The 15,634-nt window shown below is 43.6% G+C and overlaps 1 protein-coding gene across 5 annotated transcripts in view; it reads left to right on the top strand.

The window, feature by feature from the left end:
* HOMER2 (homer scaffold protein 2) overlaps positions 1-15,634 on the top strand; it is a 60,102-nt gene that overhangs the window by 24,796 nt on the left and 19,672 nt on the right. For all 5 annotated transcript variants that reach the window (XM_038146775.1, XM_038146776.1, XM_038146774.1 and 2 more), the window contains exon 3: positions 13,529-13,660. In XM_038146775.1, the coding sequence (XP_038002703.1) occupies positions 13,529-13,660 (132 nt within the window). The remainder of the gene's footprint in view (positions 1-13,528; positions 13,661-15,634) is intronic.

The following is a 15,634-nucleotide window of genomic DNA, read 5'->3' as shown; positions in this document are numbered from 1 at the left end:
AGAATACAGGGAACTTTACTTACATATTGGTCATCACCTGGTTGCATAAGCTTGATTATAGTTGCAGCATTCAGCCTGTCACCCTGGGCAGCATTGAATTGCCAGTGTGTGCAGGAGCTTGGAGCTGCTGGACCCCGTGAGCTCTGCTGTGGCAGAGCAGGGGCAGGCTGAGCAGTGTCACCCCGATGAGTTCTTCCCTCCTGATGCAGCACTGACCTGATGGGCTGTGATCCTGCAGGAGTGGCTTCCTCAGGCAGCTGCTGCTGTCCTCCAAGGTCCAGACCCTCCACAGTGCCCTGGCCTTCAGTCCCATCCTCTCTTCTCCCAGCAGATGCAGCCTGTCCCTATCTCCTGCTTGTCCCTTGCCCCCACACCCCTGGGATGCAGGGCAGAGGGGAGCAGAAGGATTTAGCAATGGGCTTAAGATTGGGATTAAGGGAACTGCTGAGCCTATGTGTTCAAAGGTGTTAAAGGTATCAATATTTATTGGTAACTCAGTTTGTGAGCCTGCTGGCAGAGGAGCTGCCTGGCTCTGCTGCCCAGTTCAGTGCAACACTGCCTCTGCCTTACCCCTTGGGGAGGGAGAGGAGAGTCTGGATGCTGCGCATGGGGGTGGTGAGAAAAATGGAATAGAAAGAGAGTAGGGTAAAGATAGAAAGCAGAGTGAAGTCTAGGGAGTTTAACTCTTCCCTTGCAGAGGAGTATTCAGAAGTCCAATATGCAGGCCAGCCAGGAGAGAGTGTATACCTGCAGGTGCCAGCTTTCTTTCAAATTCTCCCATCCCAATAACAAACCCATTGAAATAGCTGGGGAATGAAGCACTGCAGAGAGGAAACTCTAGATTCCACACAGCTTGTACCACTTTAATTCCTCGTGTTTGCAAAGCTAAAGACAGCAGCTCTTCTAATTCCTGTTTCTTTCACAGAAAAACAGGTGCTGTGGACTGGAGCTTACAATTTATAGCAGAAGATTTCACAGATACCATAGGAGAATGCACTGCATGATTTTAACCAAGATACCATGACCAAACCAGGGAATACATTAGTATATCTTTTAATTGCCTTATAATTGACTTGTATGTTGTTAAGCAAGTCATTTCATCGTGTTTTGAGAAGTTTCTAGCTTGAGGCTAACTGCAGCAAAATGAATGCTGGAGGAAATGATACAGTAAAATGCAGGGGCACACACACTTATTCAGAGTTAATGAGGCAGCCAAGAGACCTCACCACATGAAAGTGCCCAGTATTGTGGACAGAAGTCAGCCCTGTTGAAAGAAGACAAAATATGGTGATGATGCAGGGAGAACGTGAGCTTGGAAGTGCCCAATTGCTGTGCACTGTGTGGGGAAAGCCACACACAGGGCTCCTCATTAAAAGTGGCCTACATTGGCTTGCCTTTTGGAGGCAAAAAGGAAGTTTGACAGTATGAAAATTATGCAGGCCAATAACCTCTGTCATCCTCAGGAATAATGCATGATAGTACCCTGGTCGGGGTGTTTATTTATTTTTTATAAACTGAAATTACGTGGTATCCAAACAGTATAGAGAAGAGGGAGAGGAATTTGAGATGGAAATATAATCCCTCAGAAACAAGCCTCTGCCCTCTTCTCAGATGTTCATGTTGTATTTCTATAAAACTTGGGATTGCAACAACATCGTTTTTCTCTTTTGAGAAATGAGCTGTTAATAAGGAACATAAAGCTAGCTTAAAAATTAATAGCCAGCAATAAAGTGCGTAGTGAGACATCCCGAGCTGGCAGCAGCAAAGAAAAGTGACGCAGCAAGAGTCATCACAGATGCCAGTCCCCAGTTGTCTCTGAGAGATGATTAAACAGATGACTAGAAAAAAATTAAAATCAGGCTTCAAAAAATTACTACACTGCAAGAGTGGTTGTGGAAAATACACGATAAAGAAGTAAAGACTGTGTTTCAGAGGAAAAAACCAGTCAGCTGACACTCATTCCCAGTTACTAGTTCATTTAAGAGTTTATTACCTGATAATTACCTCGAATATTGGAGATCAGCAGCTAAGTTGGGCATAAGTGTGTGAAAGTATTGAAGAGAAAACCAGAAAAATTGCTGTGCTGGGAAAGCAAAATTAGTGGGTCTGTTTCTGAAGTAAATTGCAATTAGTAAGAATAAGAATATGGGCCAAATTTTGCCAATCAGTATTCACATAGTGTTCCCCAAAGTGAATACAGTACATTTTATGGTATGATGAAGCTGTTTGATCAAGTGGCATCTAAGCAGGGGACAGTGTGATTTACAGAGGACAATGCAGCTGGCAGGGACACAGCCCCAGCAGCCTGTGGCAGCAGATATTTAGGGAGGTAAGAAGGGCTGCTATGTAAATCTGCTAATATTTGATGTATTCCTGGCTTTCTCAGTTCCTGTCCCAGGGAACTAATTGCTACCTAATGTAATAGCTGCCCACCTCTTTATAACCACACTTTTCTTGTCACGACTGGAGGCAGGTGTCCTCAGCACACAAAGAGGAAATTGAGTTCTTCCAGTGATGTGTTCAGAGGCTCAAAACAGATCTTTTTCTTTGCCCATGGAAAAGGAATTATTTTAAGGCATAGTTGTTAAAAATATCCTGGAGTATTTTGCCAAAAGGTGACTCTTAGATTTCAGAATCTTTTCTTTCAAAGGAAAACAATTACAGGGTATGGTACCGCAGATGAAATTCCTTTATCTGGCTAGATATTTTCATTCTTTTTTTTCCTTCCATTGACGTAAATTCAGCCATTAAACCAAAAGCAACTCTTTCACAGGAAAAAAAAACCTACCAAGTAATTCATATATTACAAAATTTTTGGCACTGAATTATAAATGGCTTCTGGCAGTGTGTACCTCACCAGGGGTCTGCGTTGGTGTGGCAGCATTTAACTCTGCCTCTAGGACCTCATGGGTATGATTTGTGATAATGTGTGGCAGCAACAATCAAAATATTGGCTTCTCACTTGGCATTCAGAGTGTCAGTGCGTGTTCACCAGACCCCCCACCCGATGAATTAAGTGCACTGACATAGGGTGTTTTGGTTTTTTTAATGCCTACCTTTTCTTAAATACCTAAGGTTTTTAACTACCTGATTTTTCATGTTAAATAGTTTTGTTGTGGAACTACAGAGGATGTTTTACAGCCTTGGGTGGCCACAGATAAAGAGATGGAAAAGTAAATTATAAATGACCTTACAAGGCGGTGTGTTGGCTTTTCTTTTAATGTCTGTAGATAAATCCTGAAATGCTGTGATTTTGAAAGGTGTGGGTGAGGGTATTTGTGTGTGTTTTGTCAAAGAGAGGGAGATTCTTTGATTTCTGGTTTTGCCTGCCCTAGTTTTATTTGTGGCCCTTGCTTGTCAGGAGTGCTGTGTGCTGTACCCTGGAGGAGTGTGGTGCTGCTGGAGTCCCAGCCAGCCCAGCTGCCCTTTGCCTGCTCAAATGCCAAGAGGTCCCACTCCTCACCCTGAAAATTATTTTGCTGACTGCAGCACTGGCCAGGACCGTGATTTCCAGAGAGGTCCTGCTAGTAAAATCTGATTGAAATAAAATATTTTTTATTCCATCTTCTCAAAGCTTTTTTTTTCCCACCAAGAGATTAAACCTTCTTCTGCCATGCTGTTTTTGCCCTTCAGTTTCTTCCAGGCTGGGTGGGAAATCTTTTCTGGTGGTCCCAGAAAGTGTGCCAGCCATAAAACATCTATGGGGGTGTGGGGGGGGAGTGTGAGCTCAGTATTACTCCAATGCCAGACACTGAGAACCAACATGGAAAAGACCTTTCATCTGAAGGCAGCATGTGACACTCTGATGACCTTTCCTCAAAAGGCAGCATGTGACACTTTAAGGGTGACAATTAATGAGGGCAAACCCGTGCAAAGGAGTCCAGGTTTTGACCTGTGAAGGTCTGCTTTCACTGATCCAGTATTTGTGCCTTCTTGTCTGTATGTTGTAAAAGAAGATTTCCAGTACTGGTCTGGCTGATTACTGTAGTACAGAAATTTAAGCATATTTGATAGCCTTCACCCCCTCTTTATCATAGTGTGTTAGTTCATGAACTATTGGGGCTGAATTCAATGTGAATTTAAGCACTGTAGATGATACCAGAGTCAACAGATGGAACTAATTAATGCCCTTTATAAAAATTACACTTAAAAATGGTATAAAATACAATTTTAGTGCATAGTCCTGTCTTCCAGTGTGCACAGTTTTTGTGCATGTTACAATAAACATCTCATTGCTTTTAGGCTACTGAGATGACTGTTGAATAAAAACATGAGTTGTGGGTTTGTGATTTCCCATATACATTATGTAATCACAGAATCATAAAGTATCCTGTGTCAGAAAGGACACACAAGGCTCATCAATTTCAACTCTTGGCTCTGCACAGGACCACCCCAAATAGATAATAAAATATATAAGAATAGGATAGATAAATTCTATTGAGACAGAACAACTCCAATAGTATCAGTGTGTATATACTGTTAGTCCAAACTAAAGCCTTTGCAATGATTTGGTGTCATTTCATCAGTCTCACCAGGTGTGTTTTGTGCTTTTCCTGCCTCTGATTTCCCAGGCCTTGCTGGAGAATGATGCTCATCTGCTGGAGACGTGTTCTGATACCAGTAGTGCTAAACAAAAGACTGACAAAAAGATGCTTGAGGAATCCCAGGCTGCTTTTTGTGATGCCTTTTGGTCATGTTGTTCTGTAACTGGATCGAACTGCTCTCTGAGATGCAGCTGCTCCTTTTGTAGATGGGTTCTCATTCTTTTTGTACAGTGATCACACAGAGAGCAGAACATCTGTCCTGGCCTGAGGCAAAGCCCACCAGCATAACCTAACTGGAACTGTCTTTCACTCAGACGGTGAAACAACTTGCAGTAAATAATTAATAGTTTTAATAAATATTTTCTGATTTCTTTTAAGATGTTAGAGTTGTGGTGATGCAACTTCCAGATTTTTTTAGCGTCAGTTGGGATGATTCAGAGAGAACTCTCAATTTAGGAGAAATTGCCATCAGTGGGCGATGCTGATGCCTCCTAGGCAGGGATTGCTTCTCTGGGGCAGGCTGGGGGCAGTGCTGGGGCAGCAGCAGCAGCCCTGCAGCTGGGGGACAAGGCAGGTGGGGTGTGGGGTGTGCCCCGAGTGTCTGCTCCGAAGGGTCCCATGGAGTATCAAAGACAAATGGGAATGTTGGGGTTAGGGGAAGCTGGACTAGGACAGACTGAAGTAGGAAAGGAAATGGACATTTTAACAAGGATCAGTATCTGGGGTGAAGACACTGAGGTGTGTGCTGGATCCTTCTGCTCCACAGACCAGGACTTTGTATTCCTCTCAAAGACATCTTGGAAGTAAGAGTGAAGGAAAGTAAGGAAAACAACAGTCTCTGATAGTCTGAAAATATTTGTGCTGTCTGTGCTAGGGGTGTACATGGCTTGATTAAAGCTGCTTGAGCTTTGGTTTCTCTCTGAACATCCAAAATTGAGAATATTTTCTTTGGAATTGGTGAGGGAGAAATGGAGCAGAGAGGAGAAGCAGAGCTGTCAGCCAAGGATGAGACTACTCACTTGCATCATCTTTTGTTTGCTTAAGGTGATATCAAGTATTCAGAAATTCAGGCTGAGGGGAGGTGCTGGTTTAATAAGTGGAAGGAAAGGATATTGCCTGGAGTTGTGTCTGCAGGAGAATTGTCCAACAGTTGCTAACACAGGTTTAGATAGCTAGAACTGGTTTTATTGGGTGCACTTGTGTCAACAGGTCTTTGAGTATTCAGAGGATGAGAAAAAATGGTTAGGGCTTAGCTGCAGTAGGAATTTCAGAACTAGTAATACTGGTGGAGATGAGCCAAGAATAGAAGGAAAAGTTAAAAATGTTTGCACAAAAAAAACAAAACTCCAGATGAAAAAGTGAGCTTGTCAAAAGCTGAAAAAGGGAGCAAAGTAAATGCCAGCAAATTTGGTGGGTCACTTGAGATTGAATCAACCAGAGATCATGGCCATCTCCTGAGGTTGTGTTCTGGTTTAGGAAAAAAAAATTAAAGTCCAGAGCTGTAGATCTCATACCACTTAAACGTTTCTATATTAATCTCTTTCCAAGTTATTAACTTTGAAATGTGAAAAATTCTCAGTTCATTTCCTGGATTATTTCTGGAAGTAAATCCTTCAGAAGCTGGTCGGTAAGCTTAGGAGAAAACATACCAGAGTGCTGTCAACAGCTGTATCCTTGACAGAAGAGCAGAAGCACATCTGCCACTGTTTGTTCCTATCTGGCTCATTTTTCTGCTTGTTGTGTGTGTATCACTGGCTCTGGAAAGACCACACACAGCTGAATCTGCACGATTGCACAGACCTTTGCAGAAATGAAATTTGTTCCTCACTAAAAAGAAAAGATACAAATCCGTGCTCAGCATCTCTTGCTGCAGCGGTTACCAGCAAGTAGGGAAACTTGGGTCTGGGTAGATTTTTTCCTTTTTAAAACCACTCTGTAAAATTACTCAGAAAAGCTGTGCCAAAACTGGTGTTTCAGTAATTGGCCCACTCAGAGTGGTTTCTGATCACCAGACTTGAGTGTGATGTGGAGGACCTGAAAGGGGTCTTTGAAACCATGTGATGTCTTTGTAAAGAAACCTGGGCATCCTGTTACCTCCTGAAAATAATGTACCTGTCCATCATGGCCATTGTTCATGCCAAGGGATGGTTTTTCCAGATTTGAAGAGGAACTAAGCTATCCTATTGCTGACCACTCCCAGGGTGTGTAGGTTGTTAAAGAGAAGAGGATCTTTATTGATGCTGTGTGGTTGTGCCATTTCTGCCTTTCAGGAGGGACCTTCAGGCTTCAGTGAGGCTGTTGTCATAAACTTGAAGAATGCAGAAAATGATCAGTGCTTAAATAATTAACTGAGGCATGTGCTAACACTGCACACAAAGATTATATGCTTTTATTAAATCTTCCAAAATGCAAATATGACATGTCTATGGGAAGTTTTATAATTTTTTATAATTGTAGTCAAAGCAGCTTTCTCCCTCACCCCAATATTAGTCACTAGGAAAAAAAAACAGAGTCCCCACTGTATCCTTCTCCCTTTTTTGTGATAAGTTAGGAATTTTATTTCTCATATGAAAATAATATGCAAGCATCTTGCTTTATATATTTTGTAAATTGTTGCATGAAATTCCTGGGTAACAATTTGTTCCAGAGGGTTTAAAAACCCTTGCTGTAGATTTTCTTCATGAAACAACTGCTGGTGCTTTGAATCGTGTGGGTGGGTGGATGTGTGTGCTGTGCCTAAAAGGAAAAAAAATTCTAGTCAGATGTCAAAGCAAAAATAGGAGATTTTAGAGATTTAGACTGGATGGAGGAGGTGGGAAGCCAACTCTGCAGAGATGTTAATTACCTTGGGAAGAAAAAGAGAGCAATGGAGTAGGTGAAGCAAGAGATTTACTTAATAGAATTCACACAATCATGAACCCACTTTTGTTGCATTTAGATAGGTTCTTAGTGAGGGCTTTGCAACAGAGGTATTTTATCAGAAGAAAAACAGTTATTAGTCTTTTTATTGGGGGGGGGCTATTTTTACATCTCTATTTATGAAGAAGGACTAAAATTGTATGGGAATTTTTTTTCATTTGTTGGGTTTTGGGGTTAAAAATGAACCTCATAATTCATGGAATTATCCTGGGGATGCAAGGCAATTTAGAGAAAAAAAAGCACTGTGCAACTGTGGAAATGGCCCTTTTCCCCATAAAACAAGCAGCAGCAGCACATGAGAGGCTTTACCCATACAGGGAGTCTCCTCTCTGCAGGGGGAGCTCAGGATGGGAGGGAAATGCCGAGGGCTGCAGCAAGTCCTGTGCGTCTTGCAGGATGTCCTGGTGTCTCCCTCTTTGCAGGAACCTCTGCGGTTCCTCTCCACTCCCACCTCCAGCAGGAGCACCTGGTGTGGCAGTGGAAGGTTTTAGAATAGCGATGGGTGAAATAGCTGCCGTCCTGGTTAACTGTGTAGAACAGAAATTGTTGAAAAGCAGCAGCAGGCCAGGCTCACTGCGCGAGGGGTGAATGGAGGGGAACCAGAGCAAGAGCCTGGCAGTGGCAGTGGCCTGGCAGCTGTGCCTGCGCTGCGCTCGCTTCCCCCTCGAGCACCAAGGGCACTGGAGCAGGAGCAAGAGCAAAGTGGAGAAACTCAGTGCTCTTCTTAATGTACACTTACAGGGCTCCCAAGCTAGTTATTCCATACCCTCAGCCTGTCCCAGGAAAAGTGCCATGTAGGTGTCAGGTGCAGCAGGTAAAGCAAAGCTAGAACAAGGGCCATTGCTATTTTTGATTCTGTGTGTCTTTGTGCTTCCCTGGCTTTACTCAGCTTGGTGGTCTCAGCAAGGGAATCTCTTTTTTCCCTTTATTATCACTGATTAACAGTGTGTGTGTGTGTGTCTCTGTGTGTGTGTGTGTGTGTGTGTGTACACATGGACTGTCTAAGACTAGAAATGAGATGAGTGGTTTATCACCAGTGACATCCTGGTGAAAAGATGTTACATTCTGTCTAGAGGCACAGGTAGGAAATATGGTAGATAGTGTAAAGGATAATACAGATCATGGAAATGTAGGTGGGCTAATTCCACAAAAATGTTGCTGAATATTTGGGATAAAGGAAGAATTTGTCTGCAAATCCACCTCTGACTCCTCGTCTTCACGTCCTGTGTCACAAGCCCTTCTGATTCATGTCGACTTGATGAGCTGGAAGAACCTGCTGAGCCTGTGATAGCTATGGCCAGAGGATTAGCAGCTTCTCCCCTTCTGCAATTCTGTTTTTAGACTGGGATACATCTGTACTGAAGATTAGCAGCCTGGTGGGTTGAGGAAATTATATTTCACAAGGGCTGCGAACTGGAAGCACATATTCAGAGGTGTGAAAATGAAATGGGGAGATTTTAGTATAGTCTTAAGGAGTAGATCTTATGGCTTGGAGCCTTGGGGCTTTTCTGGAGGTGTGGTTATTTCAGAGTAACAGGTGATGTGAATTTAAAGGGGAAATTCCAGAATAATTCCTAATCTGCCACTCTCGTCACAGAATAAGGTGTCCTTTTCTGATTTAATTTAACGCAGTTTGAAAACACATTGGCCAACACATTTATCAGCTATTTCATAGCTGTTATTTCAGTCTTTTCCTAGGTAGAGAAGCTGGTGGCAGGGCTGGCTGACATGGCTCATCACCCCTTGGGTGCGTGTCCTGGCAGGCTCCTGCTGGTGTATTCATCCTCCTCCTCCTCCTCCTCCTCCTCCTCCTCCTCCTCCTCCTCCTCCTCCTGGGGGCTGTGCCAGATGCCCTCTGCACTCGCTGCTCTCCTCCCCTTGGAGCTGTGCTCGCTGTCTCTCAGCTTTTCCCTCCTGTGCGCCTGGCAGGGCCGATGGGATCAGGGGGTGCACTGGAGCCAGGGTGGTGAGCCCCGTGTGCTGCCCAGCGCCGCTCCCTGCGCGCTCCAGCCGCAGCGTGCCTGCTGCTAACGGGGCAGCGGCCTGGGAGCTGCATTTCCAGGAGCCACATTGGCTTTGCCCCTCAGTGCACTGCGGTGGTACGGGGTGTGCAGGAGTGGAGCCCTTCAGATACTGCAAGTGCTCCCCTAAAAGAAGCAGCAGCTGCGTTTGTGGGCTCTGCTCATACATTATGAGCAGCAGGAGCTGCCAGCACGTTTTTCTCCTTCTACGCACTCAGGTCGTCTTGTGACCTCTTCCTTCTTGATTTATTTGGCAGTTTCTCTCCGTGGGAAGGCAGCGGGATGGGTGTGTTTCAGCCTATGAATGTTCTGCTCTACACCAGCCTATTTGCATTCACTTTTATCTGATGAATGCACCCAGTGTGTTCCTAAATGTCTGGAGACATTTCTGGATGAGGTAGCACTCCTAAATGTCTGGAGTCATTTCTGGATGAGGTAGCACTACCTTTGTGCTGTGAACATACTTCTGTGTCATCTTCAGGTAAAAATTTAGATCTCAGGTTTGGTTTTCTCCCAGAGGAAGTGAAATTAGTATGAGATTTTGCTTGGCTCCTGCAGGTGTATCAGGAACGTTTGCCATCTGATACATTTGCATGTAGGTGAGTGCAAAGGCAGATTTTTTTTTAACCACATCTAGGCAAGTGAGTATGATGAATGGGTTTATTATTCTGCAAGGTGCTTATTATATTATACTTCCCTTTGCCTTTGTCTTTAGGGAGAACTCTTTAACCACTTCAGGGATTGATTGCATTTGATTAGAGAGTAGTTTGTCTTCTGAATCCATTATCCTGGTTGAAAGTCCACAAGTTTTATTCCACTTTATGGTGCAGCTGGAGTTTCATTGTGTATGTATTATACAAATGAGGACCAAATGCAAAGTATTCCATAAGGGCTCGTTTGAATTGATGAGTGGCCTTTTCTTATAGAATTATGCTGGATTGCAGGTAGGGATGGAAAAGAGCCTGGTGGCTCATCCTGCCTGCAGCAAAATAGTGCCCTTTTACTTCTTTCCTTCTTTTGAAATTTGAAAATTCTGGCTCATACTTCCACAGAAAAAAAAAAAAAGAAAAATAATGTCCCGGTTTATTTGACCTTTCCCATTGTGATGGTCACCAAGGCTCCCCCCTGCCTCCTGCCCCAGCTGAGACCATCTGCCCAGAGGATGGAGGAGTGGTGGGGAGCACTCTCCTGATCCCACATGGCCAAGGGTGACCCCGCCACAGGAGTGGGGACAAGCTGGGGTACCTGGCAGGCGCACCTGCAAGCCTCAGTGTTCATTGTTCTTTGAAGTCACAGCACCCTTTCTTTCTCCTAAACACAGCCAACATGATTGTTCCCTTGCCAGGGGAGCGTCACTGCTCTGCAATGATGGCCAGGTCTGGGAAGTGAATGAACAGATGGGGTGAGGATGGGCAGGAGGAGCAGGTGAAGAAGCATGTACCCACAGCCTCCATCTCCTCTGAACTCACAGAAACATGAGCTCTGATTTAATCTCCTGAGCTTCTACTTAGGTTTTCACTTCTCTGTAGGAATGCAGCATTTCTGGAGTGCCTGACTGGCAGAGGAGGATTTAAGGGGAAAGGTAGAGACAGCTTCCAGGCAGTTTCACTAACAGCAGCTTATTATAAATTTAACAGATGAATTGTCAGTTTCTCAGAGGTGTGTGCTCACCACAACCTTTCCTTGGATTCTCCACTGGCCATAGAAAAAAAATAACTTCTAAGGTGCTCATCTAATGTAGTGCATTTCATTGCTCAATGAGGTGTTCCTTGGTTTAAAGTTTGCAGCCTTCATTATTCCTTTTATCACGTCTCATAATATTGAACTGTGTTGTAAAAGGTAACTTTTTTTTGTTATTTTCTCAATGATTATTGTAGGAGGCATGGAGGAATTTTATTCTACTCAGGGTCAGCTGTCAGTGAGCGAAACTTTTGCCTTTCAATCAAACTGGTCACTTTATTATTTTTTCCCCCCAGATGTCTTAAGTTGATGAGCACAGCAGGACTGAAATAATACTTTCTATGACTTGAAATTTCTGGGAAGTTTTTAGTTTTTAAAATAAATTCTGTAACTTGAGAAGCTACACATTTACAAGTGGTTCATCTGTCTGATGTAAGATTTTTTTTTTTAAAGCAGAAATATACATATAGCACTTTCTTTAAAGTTTCTGGAAAGCACCCTGAATTTTGGGGTTGGTGGTAGCTTTTCCTCCTGTTCTTTTGGCTCTCTGTACCATGCAATCCTTGTATGATCACAGTCCCTTTGCATTGTCAAACCCCAACATAAAATCTAAATAAAAATTTTCTTTTAATTGACATTACTGACATGACATTTCGATTTTATGTTGGCTGTTCCTATGGCACAGCTTAGCTGGAGGAGAACACACCTGGGCAGCTTTGCTCATACCTCTGCCTGTGCAGCGGCCACTCAGGGAGATGTGTTGACCCTGAAGACTGATCACAGAGTGGTTTGGGTTGGAAAGGACCTCAAAGATCACCCAGTTCCCACCCCTGCCATGGCAGGGACACCTTCCACCAGGCCAGGCTGCTCAGAGCCCCATCCAACCTGGCCTTGAACACTCCAGGGATGGAGCAGCCACAGCTTCTGTGTTGCTGATGTTGACCTGTGCTGGTGGCAGGGTCACCTCTGCCCCTTTCTCACTCTGTTTGTTCCCGTGCAAAGGACAGTTTCAGGGGAACCACTCACCTGGCTCTCCTGTGGCTTGATCCTTCTGGGGAAACTTCCAGTGGTGGGGAATGGCAAAAAAAATCACAGGATTGTTTGAAAGTGATGATGCAAAAGGAGGGAGATAAGTCGAGCAATTTTTAAGAAAGCAAATGAAAGTGCCAGCACAGTGGTCTGAAGTCAGGGAGGGGATGGAAGCAAGGAAGGATCTTCCTCTGGTAAATTTATTTTCAAAAAATCCAGACTTTTTGCTAAATGTAAATGATAGCTTAGGAAAAAACTGCTTGGAATACACAGTAAATGATGTTGCCAGGATACTTCCTGATCATGTTAATTAAACTGTCCCACAGATTGGGCTTAATTACTGCATAATTTGCATTTTGGAAATGATGGTACGCATTACTAAAGAAAGCTCTTGTTCTGCTAGCAGAAAGAACATTGTACATGAATTAATTTCCAGGGGAAGAAGTCGCTAGACTAATATAATGATGTATCTTGAAAATAAAGTGAAGATTTTTGATAATGAACTGACATATACCTCATTCCTCTTAGCAAGATTACATTTTATATTTGCTCCGCTAAGTTCCTCAGAGACTTCATCCACCAGCCTTCCTCTTGTTGGCTATTTCTTTATTTACAAGAACCACTGTTGCTTTCAGGGTTGCTGGTGATGAAGCAGATACTAGTTAACATGTGTAAAGAGGCAAAATATTTGTTCCCAGGCCCAAATTTGATACTGCATATGCATTGCTGGTGATGTGCCTCACCACCCTCCCAAGTTAAACTCTCTGTTGTCAGCTTCTCCTTGTCTTGCTTTTTATTGTCTGGCTTTGTTTGAATCTTCTGGTATGTCTCTGGCATCCTACTTGTGGAGGCCTGAGGACAAATGGAAAAATGCAGAAATACCTCTCTGCCCTTCAGGTCTGAGTTCAGGTGTTACTGGGGGTGCCCTGCTTGGAGGCCTCAAGCAGGTGCCTCTTGGGGCAGTGGCTCTATGGCTTCCTAATGCAAAAAAAAAAAAAAAAAGGATTTTGCATCTGCATTTCTGCCAGGGTAGTTTTGTGCCTCCTGACCCTGCTTTGAGTTCAGTGACGTTCCTGCAGCCACGTTTAACTGCAGGGCTGTGATGGTAGTTTGAAAAACAAGACAAAGCACCAGAACTCCTGCAAAAATTAAGACAAGAAAACAACTATTTTATTTTGAAAAAACAAATTCTTCTGAACACAGCAATTTCCCAATTTAGACTGCTAATTGCTTTGGACGATACCGTTGCTAGGATATACATTTCCGATGTTACCTGCACGTTTTAATTCTTTCTTTTTTTTTTTTTTTTTTTTTTTTTGCTCTGTCTGTGACCAGGTGATCATAAACAGCACCATCACCCCCAACATGACCTTCACCAAAACGTCCCAGAAGTTCGGGCAGTGGGCAGACAGCAGAGCCAACACCGTGTTTGGGCTGGGCTTCCCCTCTGAGCAGCAGCTGACAAAGGTAACAAGGCTCACTGCAGGGCTGCAGGGGCTCTCTTGCTTCTTGGTAATGCAGTGTGGCACATCTCCAACCTGTGTGTTACTGCAGCTCCTCCTCAGCACTGCAGGTCACTCATCTCTGGGATTACCAGAATGACCATCCCTGGAATGACCAGAATGACCATCCCTGGAATGACCACTGCCTGTGTGTGGCAGTGAGTGCTGCTGCTGCCAGGGGATGAGCAGCTAGGGAGAGCTGATGTCAGGCTTGCTGACTAAACTGCCTCTGCATTAGCACCAAACCCCTCATCCTGAGTTTGGTATGAATGAAACACTTCCCTGGACTAGGGACTGGGTACATTAGCAGGCTTGTAAAGGCTAGAGTACCCTCTTGTTCTGTATAAGCAGCACCTGAAAATACTCCTCTGTCATTGGAGTAGTGGTCTTGACAAGTGCTTATCAAGCAGCTGAGATGGTTGTTTGTTGTTTGTTCATGTGGTAAAAAGCCCTACTTATCTCACACATACTTGACTCCTGAGGCATTGGCTGCTTGGCACTGGGCTTCATAAGTGACCTCAGCAGGGTGTCCTTGGGCATGCCACAGCCTCTCAGGTTGCTGCCCTCTCCTGTGCTTTAATAAGAAAAGGATCAGGAGAAGAAGGTGTTTCTTGTGGTGTCTAAAGCAGCAAAGGCAGAGCACTGCACTAGAAGGACTTCCCTATCAAGCGAGTTGTTACAGAAATTTATTTTAGTAAAGCTGCCTTAGTAAGTTTTTGCATTTTCTAGAGATTGCATTTATGCAAGTGTTTCTTAAAAATAGAAGTTATTTTACTTTTCGTATGTTAAATTATTTTTGGACTTGTTTTGGCCCATAAAAGTGCCATGGCATGAATCTGTTCTTCAGGGATGAGAAAGGCATGATGTGCAAAGCTTGTTTAAAAATGAGTTGTTGGAGATGGATATGTTTTATGATGCTTACTCAGGTGTGCAGGACTGCTCGTGTCACCTATGCATTTTTTTCACTCCTGGGGCAAAGAGGTGTTCATAGTAGCTAATAAAATGTGTGGGAATAGAGGAGGATTAAAATGGACCTAGGGGAATAATTTTTTTTTGAGTAACAGATAAACATGATGTAATGTAACCTTTGAACACTGAATGGAAGAATTAGCACCTCTGGATAGTAGTTTTTAATCCTGGATAGTAGTTTTTAATCCTGGATTACTGAAGTTACACCTCTGTAACTTGGCACGAGACCCCCACAGTGCCTCGGTGGCAGCCTGGGGCATAACATGCCCCGTGTGCCACATGGAGCAGGTGGCGCTGGGTCTGGCTCAGGAGAAGAGAGGTAAATAATAAAATAAGGCCCTGGGTTCACTGTAGTAAGGGGGGAAGTACATTTGGAGGACCTTGCACCCTAATCAGAGAAATGTTACCGTGTCCTGCAGACCTTGTCAAACACACTCAGAAGAAATGCTTTGCTGGTTTCAGGCTGTCAGTGTTCACATGGCCAGTCTAGAGCCGGTGTGGATAACCTGTCATGGGGGCACAGGGGCACCAGCCCCAGCTCTGTTTCTTCCCAGGTCACTTTGTACGTTTGTTTGCACTGCATGATCTCTGAAGAGCCCCCTGCCCAAAGTACAACCTTCTACTTGCATGAAAGGCTTTCCAAATCAGCAGAAAAGACTTTTTCTGGTCAGAATATTGAGAGAGAGCTTAAGGGGGGCACTTCTAAAAATAGCTTGAGATGATTTTTTAAAAAAGAAAAAAAGCCCAAAACTCTGACAGTTATCTAGCTGAAAAATATAAGAAAACCTGGTTTATCACCACCATGCAAAGCAATGGGACAAAGATACTTCTTTATTGTCTGTGCTTCTCAGTTTAATTATTGAGCCATTAGTAAGAAGATCAGAGTTGAGAGTGAGATTACAGCTATATAAGTGTACTGGGAATGGTAAAATCAAGTTTCATTTTATATTAATATCATTATACTCTTATA

Source organism: Motacilla alba, chromosome 10 (assembly GCF_015832195.1).
Source record: "Motacilla alba alba isolate MOTALB_02 chromosome 10, Motacilla_alba_V1.0_pri, whole genome shotgun sequence".
NCBI lineage: Eukaryota > Metazoa > Chordata > Aves > Passeriformes > Motacillidae > Motacilla > Motacilla alba.
Note: the sequence above shows the minus strand (reverse complement) of the source record. Positions and strands in the feature narration are given on the sequence as shown.